A 15,010-nucleotide genomic window follows, 5' to 3' on the forward strand; every position below is an offset into this window, starting at 1 on the left:
ATATGTAAGGATTAAGACCCTTCTTTAAATGAAAGCCTTTAAGTATCCCATTCAAACAGCATCTATTTAGGGGATTGGCAGACATCCCTAAATTAGGTGGTAGCAGTAATTAATTGATGATATACTTCAGTGGCTGACAAATACTTTGAGAAAGTTTGAGTTAACATTTGTTTGCAAGTGTCAACCCCCACCCCCGCAAAAAACTGAATTATAGTATACATAAGACAAAGACAGATCTATTATTTAAAAAGAAAATAGTACTTGAGTCCACTTCATTCAAAAAACTTTATAACCATAATATTCTAAGTATAACTTCATCCTATATTTTTTAAAAAATCCAAATGTGTAACATCTGTCAATGTATTTTCAATTCTTCCTCTTACACCTCAAAGAGCTATTAAACATTATGCAGAAGGCATATGTTCATAAGTAATATTGCTTGATTTACAAAATTATTTCCCAAGGAAAAATTCAAAAGGTTGTTGTTATATGGATATTCAAATAATACTAGGGGAAAATGACATATTTCACTTATCAGTTCTGTACGTAATGAATGAGTCTGCTTGCCCAAATGTTAAATTATGAAACCACACTATGTAAAATACACCTATCAGATTTAAAAAGAAGTTAAATCTATATTTATTTACTAGCACTGTTAAACATTACACAAAACACATTCAAGTGGCAAGTAATTATAATGCAAGCCCTTGCATGGCAATCCAAATTTATTGAACTACTGATGCTAAGTTATACAAAATTGCACCACTTTAATTAAGGCTTTTAGTTTACATTTGGCCACCTCTAAGTAGTTGTAACATTAGGTTGGTCAATTTAAATACTGTGGCTCCCTCTTGGATAGACACACAATCTTTACACCCAAACATTAATGCATACAAAGCAACAAGGCATTGTTAAATAAAACAGCAATAGTTACTGCAACTTGGGCCTTGTGACCAATTATACATGATTAAAATTACTTCCCACATTCACATCCACAGTACTCGTCCACCATTTAACATCTCAACCAAAACGTTACACATGTGAAACAATCACTAACAGGCAAAAATACTAAACCTGTATATTTGGTATTGCAAATACACTTATGCATGAGCAAGCAAGGGATTCACAGTGAGAATCTACAGCTGCAGAAGCCTGAAAATGATTTACAAAAATTGTTAAATCATTAAAAAATTGTTTGAAAATATACACTTCTTGTTGTAGACCCCCACTGTACACACAACTATAAACATTGTTCCCTATGTAAACAAAAAAGGAAACATATAAGAGATTTGAAAAATCTGGACATTTCCTTCCCAACAGATATTAAAGGCAACGTCTTTAATCTAAGACATTATACTGAAAGGACTATTGTATTTTTAAAGACAAGATCACTGTCTCCACAGGTTTTTTAAAAATTAAAAAAACTATATAGCTGTGTTAATCAAAGCGCTTATTTGTACAATACAATGATAATGACCTTGATTTTCTTAAAAAAAAATTACAATAAGCTACAAGTATCAAAGAAGCGAAGTTATCTGGAGTAGTCTATATAGGAGCTCTTTGGACTTTCTTTTATTATGCTAAAATAGTGGTGCTTTTAGGATTTACATTATTGTACTCTCCAAAACAAAGTATGGGGCGTGTTATAGTATACAGTACACCATTTTCATACATGTACAACATTGGTGGATGAAAATGTCTCTTAGCAGTAATACTGGATTGTAGCCTCTGGTTTTACCAGATGCATACACTAGGGCTATTATATAAGTAAAAATCTCTCTTGTGATACTGGAAAGTGATTAGAATGTGCAAACTGATGTAGTAGCTTTCATCCGCCTCTTAAAGGGTACCACCACAGAAAGTCCATTTAAGATGTTGGTAGGTTTAACAAAGTTGGAATGCTGGCACTGTTGAATTGGGCAACAGTTCTTCAGACCTGTCAAAAGAAAAAAATAAATTGCAAACATGGGTTGAAAATAGCACACAAAAGAGCCAAAGGAACACATTAAGACAACAGTGTTCAAGGTTTAAAAATGAATAGAATGCAGGCTCCTGTCTTCATTACATTAATGACAATGTACCACCACTCATAGCAAAGCAAAGCAAAGCAAAGCAAGGGTAGATGTTTTCATCTTTTTAGAATGACTTCATCTAACCTGCTGCCATCTTGAAAGTCAGTCAAATGACTTAGGTAAAAAAGGGAGTATCCCTTAGTGCAAATCTCTGTGTATTACCTTCCAAAGATTAAAAGCGGGGGGAGGGGGGAGGAAATCACATTAAAATTTTAGGTCAGTTCAACTTTATTAGAATTAAGATGAAAAGACAGCAATATTACCAAAAATTGGTGACTCTACAAGTATTCACAATCCTAGAATTACATCTTAAGTATAGAATGCACAGCTCACTAAGGTTCCTAGTATCAGAAAAACAAGGCCTTTTTTCCTCACTCTTCCAATAAGAGTGGCTAAAAAGCTGGATCAGAGAAGTAGACAAGTAATTATTTCATGATGGCTCTTTACAGTTGAGTTATATATATACTTTTTAATTCCATATTTAAACACATTCTATCAATTTTTAGATGAATGTCAGAAAAAGGCTGGTATTACACTAAAATTATGTAAACTTAAAAAATGGTGAGTGATATAAATAAAAGAAGTAAAGTCAAAGCACACTGCCAAATATCTATTTACTTTGGATGATTTTCTCCATACATGTCTGGGCTAAAAAAAATGTTCCCTTTTTTTACTGTTTTTGTGGGGATCAGACTTGTTTCAAGCTCCAGAAATGCTGTTAATATGTATGTGTTTGCTGATTTCCCAAATGCCTCGAACTTTAAGCCTTCATTTAGAGTCTGAGTTTGCTAAGTTTTCCTAGCAGACTGAATGTAGCAAATTGGAAGGGACAGGTGGGAATGTGTGAGTTCAGGCACATGTGTGCTAAGAATGGGCATGTATGTGGTCAGGAAAGAGAGAATGTCAGAAGTGAGAGGATATAGCTCTAAAACAGAAAGCCTTAAACAGAGAGTAGGGTCAAAATCCCCCAAAAGATACAGAACCAGAGTGCTATGGTAGTACAGGGCCATTTAACATAGGAAGAAGCAGAACCACAAACATATAAAGTGCCCAACGATAAGAGTACAGTACAATATGGTTTAATTAACCCTGAGCAGGAAACCATTATTATTGGCAAACAGCACTAGCTAAAATGGTTGAGGATTTATCATGTGCCAGGCACTGATCACCTGCTTTATAAGGTTTAACTCATTTAATATGGTTATTTTCAAAAACTATATAAAAATGTTATATGCTCAGTTTTCCTTTGCTACCTCCTCTGTGGCTGAATTTGTGGTTCTCTCTGGCTGGAATTCTCTATCCCCTACACAATTTCTACTTGACTTTCATATCTCAGCTTAGATGTCTCTTATAGACTTTTCCTGAATCCATAGTTCGTGTGACATACCTGGTTTGGTGTCCGTTACATGCTCCTATAGTACTCATTATAACATAGTACTCATTAATAACTAAGCATGAACTTGGCAGCCAGTCCATGGCTTAAATTATGTACTCCAGATCACTGGATTCAAATTCTGGCTTTGTACTTACTAACTGCAGGGCTTGAACAAGTAACAATCTTTTTGTGTCTCAGTTCACTCATTTGTAACATAGACAGTATTTAAAAAGAATGCCTGGCACATGATAAACGTGTCATGGATTCTTTTTATCAGCTGGATTTATTCTATAACAGCATTTATCATATTTTGCAATTATTTGTCCAACTCTACCACTAGACTTCAATTAAGGCAATGAAGAGGCAAAGAGAGATCAGTATTGTTCATCACTGCATTGTCAGCAAGAACCAGTGTCTTAATGGGGCATAAGTATATATTAAATGAAATAGAATATTCACTTATGTGTAACACTTCTGATGATATGTAAATGAAATAATTATTTTAATCACTAAGATATTATACTAACTCATGAATATCTTAAAAGGGAAGTAATTATTTCTTTTTTAGAACAACAAAAAATTCTATACTTGCTGTTTTAACAAGAGTGCCCTAAATGAAGTTGAGGTTACAAGTTAAAGATTTTAAAAAGGAGGAAAAGAAATGAACATACCTGGCTCAGAGCTACAATGCATTTAGTATATTAAAGCAGCTGACATGATGACTTTTTGCGGGCCTTCCCAGGCACTGGAGTTTTTCTGTTAATTTGCCGCACTAGGTCATAAAAGATCTGCAAACATATATATACATATTTTTAATTTACAGGAGACAAAAAAACTAAAAAAAAAAAAAAAAACCCAACAAACAAACAAAAAACCCCCCAAAAAACCAACCACCACCAAAAAATGAAAAAGTAAAATTAAAAAAATAGAACTTTCCATGGATATAAATGAACCCAAGAAAGCAAATATTTTTTTTTCAGTTAAGAAATAAGAGTAAAACCAGGTATTCTTATAAATGCCAAGTTCTTTTCTGTTTATTTTTTGGGAGGGCTAAAATTGTTCTCCTTAAGATAAGCAGAGTTGAAGGAGCTGTGGAGATCTTAACCTAGTTCAGTTAGAACATTTACTCTTCTTCAGATCTTTCCAAGTATTTTTACAATATGACTTTAAGCCCCTTCAAGGCAAGAACTGTGCATGCTTTTTTCAATTTGCTCTTTTACATAACACATCTTTCATATACCGAAAGACTTAATTCGTCTTCCCCACCTCTACCATTTTTTTTCCAGCTTTTCATTTTTCATGGTTTGTTCCACTTTAACGAAGAGGTTAAAATACACTGTTGCTTATTAACATGCATATTATATATTTAATACTAGAAGCCCGATGCATGAAGATTCATGCAGAATGGGCCTTTCTTTCCCTGGCTGCCAGTACCGCCTTTCCGCTCTGGCCCCGGAACTGCCTCTTTCCACTCTGGCCCCACCTTCCCATGCTGCCCAGAGGCCCTGAGTGGCTGGGGCAGTGTGGAACGCCTACATCATCGCCATGGTGACATCGCAAGTGTCCCACCCCCGGCCGCTCGGCGCCTGTGTATGCAAATTAACCCAACATCTTTGTTGGGTTAATTTGCATACTAACTCCTGTTTGGCTGGTGGGCATCGCGAAGGTACAATCAATTTGCATCTTTCTCTTTTATTAGTGTATATAAGATTTTTGCCTACAAGAATTAACAAACCACCCTGAGCCCTAGCTGGTTTGGCTCAGTGGATAGTCGACCTGAGGACTGAAGGATTCTGGGTTTGATTCCAGTCAAGGGCACATGCCCGGGTTGCAAGCTCGATCCCCACCCAAGTAGGGGGCGTGCAAGAGGCAGCCAATCAATGATTTTCTTTCATCATTGACGTTTCTCTCTCTATCTCTCCCTTCCTCTCTGAAGTCAATAAAAAATATTAAAAGAAAAAAGAAGCCCTAGCTGGTTTGGCTCAGTGGATAGAGCGTCGGCCTGCGAACTGAAAGGTCCCAGGTTTAATTCCGGTCAAGGTCACATGCCTGTGTTGTGGGCTCGATCCCCAGTGGGGAACTTGCAGGAGGCAGCCGATCCATGATTCTCTCTCATCATGGATGATTCTATCTCTCTCTCCCTCTTCCTTCCTCTCTGAAATCAATAAAAATATATTAAAAAAAAAAAGAAAAAAGAAAAAGAACAACAAAAAAAGCACCCCGAGTACACATTAACTTGGGGTTGTGTTAATACACATACATTATTTTCCATTAATTCTGCATGTTGAATTCCAAATAGAGTTTTAAAAGTATATTTCACCATACCTCATTAACATTTATTTTTGATTTTGCAGAGGATTCTAAGAATGCACAGTTGTTCCATTGCCTTGCTAGATTTTGACCTTGTTCCTTTCCTACAACTCTTTCATCTTCCAAGTCACACTTATTACCAACCAGAATCATTGGAACCTAAAAATATATTTGTGAGGGTAAAAAGAAATAAGTAAATAAATATATGCTATAAATTCAAATTCAAAGAATTTTTAGAGTCAACTCTAAGGATTACTTTTTATATTATATCAGAGAAAAATATTAAATTAATAATTTGTATTAAAATTTACAGTTAAATATGAAAGCCTTAATAATGTTAATTTAAGAACCTTTCACATGAAAATTTTATAAAACAAGCTAGGATCTGTTTATGAAAGGGGAAAATAACCCTTAAGATTATATGACAACGGACTTATAACTGATTATAATAAGCAAAATACAAAACTTTTTTCAAAAAGGAAGTACCAAAAGGTGTTGCTGTAAAAAACCAGTATATCTCAAATTTTTAAAATGTTTCTCTTTGAGATGTGAATCAACTTCAAGTTTTCTGACATGCATTTATCAAATAATTATTCTCAATATTTTACAACTTAAAAAGGAGAAATTTGAAAGTCCCTAAAGTAGAATTTTTATTTAGTCTGTAATTAAAATGCTACAAAGTTACAATCATCTTTATTTACTAAAATCTAGACCACATTAATCATGTGTTTGGATGCATATGATGTTGTAATTTTAAAAGGACACTATGGAAAAATAATACTTATTCTTCAAAACTCCCTTTAATCATTTAGTGATTGACTTTCTAAAGAATTTTTGGGGAGGGAGAAACCAAGATGGCGGCATAGGAAAACACCTAAACTGCTGCCTCGCACAACAATTTCAAAACTACAACTAAAAGACAAAACGACATCATCCAGAACCACAAGAAGGCTGGCTAAGTGGAAATTCTCCAACTAGAAGGAAAAGAGAAAAGCACTTTGAGACTCAGAGGAGCTGCAGAAGGCAGAGGTACGAAGGCGCGTGCGGAGAGGGCTGGGAACTGAGTATGCGGCTGGCTTTCTCAAGTGGGAGGGACACAAAAGCTCCCAATCACTCTGAACTCCAGTTCCGGGCGAGACTCTGGGGACCCAGACTCATTCAGGGAGAAACTGGACTGTCTGGCAGCGGGTGAAATCGAGGGCAACTTTCTCTCAGAGGTGCTTGCAGTGATTACTGTGGGACACTGAGACCCAGGGGGCCTCTTAGGGCAGGGCTGACGGGAAACCAATGCTGTCTGCTCAGCCCTGAGACTCCGTCCCATTCAAGCTGAGCACAGAGGCTTTTGCAAGTTTTGTCTCATAAGGGTGTCTCCAGCACAGAAGTTCTCCCAGTGTAGACACAGCTAATCCTCATAGCCAATTGGCCTGGAGGTCAATTCCTCCGAATGATACCAACAACAATCAAGGCTTAACTACAACAAGACTGTGCACACATCCCACAAAGGGGTGCACCATGAGTGTCCACCTCAGGTAACTGGGGAGGCTGAGCCACTGGGCCCTATAGGACAGCTAGCACACAAAGCCACTCTGTCAACTCAGGGAAGCAGCCAAAATGTGGAGACAAAGAAACAGGTCACAAATGACAGAAATGGAGGAAAGCAAACGACTGGATATAGAGTTCAAAACCACGGTTATAAGGTTTTTCAAGAATTTTCTAGAAACCGCCGATAAATTTAGTGAGTCCCTTGAGGATATGAAAAAGGACCAACTAGAAATTAAACATACACTGACTGAAACAAAGAATAATATACAGAGATCCAACAGCAGACTAGAGGATCGCAAGAATCAAGTCAAAGATTTGAAATACAAAGAAGCAAAAACCACCCAACCGGAAAAGCAAAAAGAATCCAAAAATATGAAGATAGTGTAAGGAGCCTCTGGGACAACTTCAAGTGTACCAACATCAGAATTATGGGGGTGCCAGAAGAAGAGAGAGAAAGCAAGATACTGAAAACATATTTGAAGAAATAATGACAGAAAACTTCCCCTACTTGGTGAAAGAAATAGACTTACAAGTCCAGGAAGCGCAGAGAACCCCAAACAAAAGGACTCCAAAGAGGACCACACCAAGACACATCATAATTAAAATGACAAGAGCAAAAGACAAAGAGAGAATATTAAAAGCAGCAAGGGAAAAACAGTTAATTACCTACAAAGAAGATTGTCAGCTGATTTGTCAACAGAAACTATGCAGGCCAGACGGGAGTGGCAAGAAATATTCAAAGTGATAAATAGCAAGAACCTACAACCAAGATTACTCTACCCAGCAAAGCTATCATTCAGAGTTGAAGGTCAGATAAAGAGCTTCACAGACAAGAAAATGCTAAAAGAGTTCATCACCACCAAACCAGTATTATATGAAATGCTGAAAGGTATTCTCTAAGAAGAGGAAGAAGAAAAAGGTAAAGATAAAAATTATGAACAACAAATACCTATCTATCAACAAGTGAATCTAAAAATCAAGTGAATAAAAAAATCTGATGAACAGAATAAACTGGTGAATATAACAGAAGCAGGGGCATAGAAAGGGAGTGGACTGACAATTCTCAAGGGGAAAGGGGTGTGGGGGGTGTGGGAAGAGACTAGACAAAAATCGTACACCTATGGATAAGGACAGTGTGGGGGGGGTAAGGGCAGAAGGTGGGATGGGAACCGGGTGGAGGGGAGCTGGGGGGGGGGGGGAGGAAAGAGGAACAACTGTAATAATCTGAACAATAAAGATTTATTAAAAGAAAATAAGCATTTTTGGGAAAAAAATCCAAATTAGAAAATCAAGAATTTTGGCTTTTTAGGAAGATATTATAGCATTATATTAATAAATACTTGTTTAATGCAACTGATAGAAGAAAAGTACAGTAGTTACTACGGATAATACAAAACAGATTTACTAATTAAGAAGTGCTTCACTGAGGTCACTATTAATATGTAGGGTGCACCAAAGTTTTTATTTCAGAAGTCCAAGAAACAACAGCATTTCCTAGAAGTCTCACAATATTTACTATAATTTAATTATAGATATTATAGTGGTTCTTGAAAGTGTTGGGCCAGACCAGCAACATCAACACCATCTAGAAACTTGTTTAGAAATACAAATTTTTGAGCTCAATCCCTAAACTCTGTGAGTGGGGCAGTTGGGGCCTGGCAATCTGTTTTAACCAGTGTCAGCTAGTGATTTAAAGCAAGATCAACTCTGAGAACCATTGCTATATAGAGTAAGATGAGGAATTAAAATAATCCTTTTGAAGTTTCTGGAATACAGAGATTAAACTCCATTATGGTACACTTTGAAGGGGCATGTAAATTAACATTAGAATCTAATATGTTTGTTGGTTTCCTGAAAAATAATTATTATTATGCTCCTTTTCTGTCATAGTTTCTTTAGGTGTGTTCACATGTTAAAAAGGCTCTTAAATCTACCAGTAATGTGGCCAGAACATAATTCGCTCTATTACTTAACATTTGTCACCCACATCTGTCCTTCCTCCCCATCAAATGCATGATTTAAAAATGAGAAGGATATAAATTTTATTTTACATAGGTTAAGGGGAGAGGAGTGTTTTCACTTTCCACATTATATATATTTGAAATAGGTATGAGGGTTAAAGATATATTTTGGCCTCTCAAGGAAAAAATTTTGAAATACAAGCCCCCAAATAAATACATCAACTTTAAATTCTTAGTTTTAAATTGGATATCACTACAATAAGAGTTCAAAATAAAGTACATTTATTTATTAGGATGTCAGCTTACATCATCAGTGTCTTTAACTCGAAGAATCTGTTCTCTCAGATCTTGTAAATCATTAAATGTGGATTGTGCTGTGATGGAATAAACTAATGCAAAGCCTTGTCCATTTTTCATGTACAAATCCCTCATTGCTGTAAATTGTTCCTACAATAGAAAGAATCATTAAAGAATAATGTTGTGACAGTTAATTTGACAATTTTCAAAGTCTATAATTGGAGCTCAATGAAGAATATTGTAATATTATGTAATATATCTTTAAATTACAATCTGTGGCAAGATGCTATTTGAAAAGTTGATATTTAAAAAAATAAACTTTTAATTTAAAAATGATACACCAAAGCAGATTTATGTGCAATAACTATACTCAAGTGGAATAGAAATATCCTGTCTCTAAAAGCTACTTAAAGGAAGCTTTTTAATATTTTATAATTTGTAGGGCACCCAAATAAGTCCCCAAGTTACAGCTACCTCACAATGCTCTAGTTCTATGAGGTCCACCAGTATGCTTACCTACATCTTGCCATTTCCCATACCTTTTCTCTTCCATTAGGGTAAGAACATAGTCCATGGCACATATCAGGTACTCAAACATTAGCTGAATGAATACCATATATCCAGAATAAATCTTCCCTTCACCTTCAGATACCAACAAATCTAGTTGGTTCGTAAATACTTTAAAGGAGGAACGATATCATTCAAAATATTTCACATAGCCACAGAGGAATATATCTTATAGAAATAAATAAGTATACCCAAGTATTTTCCACATTATTTAAAATATAGTAATAAATTTTAACATACTTCAAAAGCACTAGTGAGACCGAAAATTTTCATCCAAACAACTTTCTACTTATTTTTAAAATAACTAACCCCCTGTAATTACAAAGGACACACAAAAAAAATAGAATTCAATAAAAAAGCTTTATGATGTAATGCAAGTAGTACTTTTAAATAAGCTTAACTAACATGTCTATATATTAGCATTTACAAGGAGAATACTGCGTAAGTTGTGCATATACTTTGGTACTTCATTTTACATACCGTTCCTGCAGTATCCAAGATTTCAAGCATACACTGTTGTGCATCTACTTCAACTTGCTGGGGGTGAAAAGTCAAAATAGACCTTTATTTTTTTTATATAAACAACATATCTTAATATACACAAAAACTAATATGATATTTAAAAGAGACAGATTATAGCAACTCTAATCTCAAGCAATACTTTAACAGAAGAAAAAACAGCTAGGTAATTAAGGTCCACCAACTTTGTATTAGGTGCAAAAACCATGTATTCTGACTCAACACAGATACTGACAAGATCCAAGCTCAATATGAATCACTAAACACTTAATTCTGGAAAGGAAATTATTTCAGCCCTAGCTGGTTTGGCTCAGTGGATAGAGCGTCCGCCTGCGAACTGAAGGGTCCCAGGTTCAATGCCAGTCAAGGGCACATGCCCGGGTTGTGGGCTCGGAGCCCAGTGGGGAGTGTGCAGAAGGCAGCCGATCAATGATACTCTCTCATCATTGATGTTTCTCTCTCTCTCCCTCCCTCTCCTTTCCTCCTCTCTGAAAGCAATAAAAATATATTAAAAAAACAAAATAAAACAAAAAAACCCTTTATTAAAAAAAGGAAATTATTCCAAAAAAGCTTAAAAAATTGAAACTAGTTGTAGTGTGAACAGTATCAGAAGTGATTCTGTCTACCTCAATTCTGCCAGTATTTTAGAAAGAGTTTCATTTTTCTAGATAACCACATCTCCCCTTCACTGTATTGGAATAAAATCTCTGGTAGCAAGAAAGCAGAGGACAGCTATAAAATAAATTGTGTTTCTCTGTTACCACCTTTCACCCAACATTTTCTAGGGAAAAAAGTTATTTAAAATTAGCTGTGGAAAAAAGAAGTTCTACTGCCTCACAGGTAGGGTGCAGGAAGGGCTTTCCAGTTTTGTTTTGTTTTTGTAGACTGTGGAAAAGGAATGAATGAAACACACTGATTGCATAGCAGTAGGGGCCATGATGGCTGCTATATAAGGTGAGGCATAACTTTCTCACTACTACATTAAAATGTCTCCACATTAAGTTCTATTGTCATATGTTGTGTTAGCGAACATTGAAATAAACTTTTCTATTATGAGCAGTGACACTTTCTCAAAGAGTTATTAGTAGGAAGGTTAGAGATACTCCTGTACTCACATCTTTAGGTTTAAAAAAAGGGAACTCAAAAGTTCCCTTTTTTATCTTTGGGGTGGGGCTTGGATGGAACACTTGAAATGGATGGCCTAGCTCTTAAGTTTGTCAAATTAAAATGTTGGGGCCATGATAAACTTAAAATTCTAAGAGAGAGAGAGAGAGAGAGAGAGAAAGAGGAAGGAAGAGAGAATGAGAGAGAGGGAGAGCGAGAGCCAAGTCTTTTTTTTTTTTTTTTAAATATATTTTATTGATTTTTTACAGAGAGGAAGGGAGAGGGATAGAGAGCTAGAAACATCGATGAGAGAGAAACATCGATCAGCTGCCTCCTGCACACCTCCCACAGGGGATGTGCCCGCAACCAAGGTACATGCCCTTGACCGGAATCGAACCCGGGACCCTTCAGTCCGCAGGCCGACGCTCTATCCACTGAGCCAAACTGGTTTCGGCGAGAGCCAAGTCTTTAAGATCCTCATAAACTGGTAGACATGCAATGCCAAGAAATAATCAAGTGTAAATTTTTCCCACTATGTAAATAACATTCAATAATTATAAAGCTAAAACCAATAATTTATAGTAAAGTCAAAGCAAAAGGCCTTTTAAAGTAACATATACCTTTCTGTAAGAATCTTCTATCGTAGGATCATATTTTTCAACAAAAATTCCTTGAACAAACTGTACAGTCTGAAAAAAATTAACATACCATTATACTTATAAATAAAAGAACAAATCCAAATCTGTACATTTCAAACTATTGATTTCACATAGTACTTATGCCACTGATAAAAACAACCACATGTGAATGCATGCATTTGGTGAGATTACCTTAGAAAGTTGTTTTTTAAAAAAGTAATCACTATGCTCTTTGTTAGGTAATTCTAAATTTAGAGATCATACTATATTTAAAATTTTAAAAATATTTCCAGTTTATCTTAATTGAATTTTAATTAGAAAGTGGCTAATTGATATGTGTGCACACACAACACTTCCCCATTACTCTGGATATAATTACACATGAAAAAGCAGCTCATGCTCTGTTGTACACACTTCTCAGTTTGATTTCAGCATGTAAAGTTCTGTGCTAAGTGGTCAAATAGATGATCAATCTATCTTATTGTGGGGCTTTGCTAAACTCTTAACTACTCATCAAGTTATTTTCCCTAAGCTTCTTCCCTTTCCCAACCACCATCAAGCTGTGTCTTTTCTTCCTATACTTTTCCTTGATACAGAAAACATGACTGTCAAAATAATGTAAAAACTGTATAGTCAGAGGTGTTACTTGAAAAAGATTTTTATAAGCTTTATTTAATATTTTCTAACATAAAAAGTATATATGACAAAGACCAAAATTAACTCCCATGTGGCTCTGAAATGCACACTTATATGCTCTCACCCTCTGTGCTGAACTCAAACTGTATTCTGGCATATTTCATATTGGTCTGGAACCAGTGTTCCAGAGAAAATACGATCTACCCAGATACAACTAAAAGTTGACTAAAATTATAAGAAAAATATTACATTGCTTCTAAAATTACTGAGATTTCACCTTAATAGATAAACGAAAACAAATAATCAAAACCTAAAACTCAACGTAAGAACATGTCTTGGAGTGACTAGCTTAGGTATATGAGAATGACTTACCAGAGCAGATTTTCCAACGCCTCCTGAGCCAAGAACGACTAGCTTATACTCACGCATGGTGCAAACCTGTCAAAAGCTAGTACCTATTAAAGAAAAGATAAAAAATTCTTAAGTAATATATCTGTAATCAGGTGGTCCCTATATGAATAAGACCTTCAAGCAAATAGATTTATTTAAGAATGGTAACTATACCACACTAATATGGAGCATCCTATAAACAGACTTACTAAAGAATGGGCTCTTTTAACACATCAGATGTAGAAAGAAAGTGCAGAATTACAGATATGACTTTTAGTACTTCCTAAGTTCAATTAGAATAAAATATTTACTCTATTAAGAAAAAAAATGGGGGGAGGGGAGGAGGCTGAAGAAAAGCTTGAAAGGATATTCTATTGGTTAAGATGGCAGCAATAGACATGTTTACCTTCCTTTCTATCCTGAGTCACAAGTAGTTGAATGCCTACTAAGTACAGGAATATACCAAATTGGGGGTGGGGGGAGGAGGGAAAATCCTGCCTTCACTGAGCTAATATTCTAGAAAGATAAATAGGATAGGGCAGAAGTCTATAGACAAATCCAGCCCACCATCTGTTTTTGTACATAAAGTTTTATTGAAATACAGCCATGCCTATTCATTTGTGTATTGTCTGTGGTTGGTATCTTGCTGCGATGGCAGTTAAGAAGTTACAGCAGAGACCATCTGGTCTGCAAAGCCTAAAATATTTACTTTGCCATTTATAGAAAAAAAAAATTGCTGACCCCTGAGATACATGAATGGTAAATTGAGCTAGCAGAGAAAGCAGACCAAATATTCATTGCTGAAATGGGAGAGGTACAAGGTGTCTGAATATTCAATATGATGAAATACTAAGTATCAATAACAATAAAACAAATAGAAACAAACCATACTAAGGCTTATCATTGTAAAATTTCAGTATAGAGAAAGAAGACCCTAAAAGTTTCCATGATAGGGGAGAACGTGAGAATACAAAGCTCCCACATTCCCAGGGAAAAAAAATTTGGTCAGTGGCCATGATACAAAAGTAGCCACCAGACCAGATTTTAAACTTTCTTCTTAATCAAGAAATAATAGTTCTTTAGTCATAGCAACAAGTAACTACCAGAACTGGTTTAAAAACATTTAATCAACCAATAATCATTTGCTTCAGTGAATATAATTCTGTAAACTAGACTATCTGATAGCCCCTTCTGAAAGTCAGTCAATCACAAATGGACTCACTTTGGTATATTTCTTTGTGTTAAATCTCTTTATATGTTCTTTCCTTCCAGCCTATATTCTTAGAAAAGATATCCTTTGTTTAACCTGTCTCTCTATGACATTCCTTTATTTCTCAAGATGCCAGGTCTATTGCCATGGACTTCCTTTCAAAACTTTCTCCTTCACCTCTACCTAATATATATACTAGAGGCCTGGCGCACTATCAGGGCCATCTTTCCCGACTGCCAGCAGCCGGCCCTGGCCACCCCCTCTCACCCGTTCCCCATCGGGTGATCGGAAACTGCCTGCAGGGGGAAGGGACTAAGAGGTTGCCTGTGGGCTGGGTCAGCTCCTGCGTTGAGCGTCTGTCCCTTAGTGGTCAGTGCACATCATAGCGA

At 35.9% G+C, this 15,010-nt stretch overlaps 1 protein-coding gene across 1 annotated transcript in view; it reads right to left on the reverse strand.

Annotated features, from left to right (window-relative positions):
• Positions 1-610: 610 nt before the first annotated feature.
• RAP1B (RAP1B, member of RAS oncogene family) overlaps positions 611-15,010 on the reverse strand; it is a 54,947-nt gene continuing 40,547 nt past the window's right edge. Inside the window, exons 2-8 of the mRNA XM_080662868.1 lie at positions 13,394-13,476; positions 12,368-12,436; positions 10,605-10,661; positions 9,567-9,707; positions 5,773-5,916; positions 4,119-4,235; positions 611-1,936 (exon numbers count right to left, since the gene is read on the reverse strand). Coding sequence (XP_080518994.1) covers positions 4,149-4,235; positions 5,773-5,916; positions 9,567-9,707; positions 10,605-10,661; positions 12,368-12,436; positions 13,394-13,450 — 555 coding nt within the window. The 5' untranslated portion in view covers positions 13,451-13,476 and the 3' untranslated portion in view covers positions 611-1,936; positions 4,119-4,148. The remainder of the gene's footprint in view (positions 1,937-4,118; positions 4,236-5,772; positions 5,917-9,566; positions 9,708-10,604; positions 10,662-12,367; positions 12,437-13,393; positions 13,477-15,010) is intronic.

The sequence above is a fragment of the Plecotus auritus genome (assembly GCF_963455305.1).
Source record: "Plecotus auritus genome assembly, chromosome: 3".
Lineage (NCBI taxonomy): Eukaryota > Metazoa > Chordata > Mammalia > Chiroptera > Vespertilionidae > Plecotus > Plecotus auritus.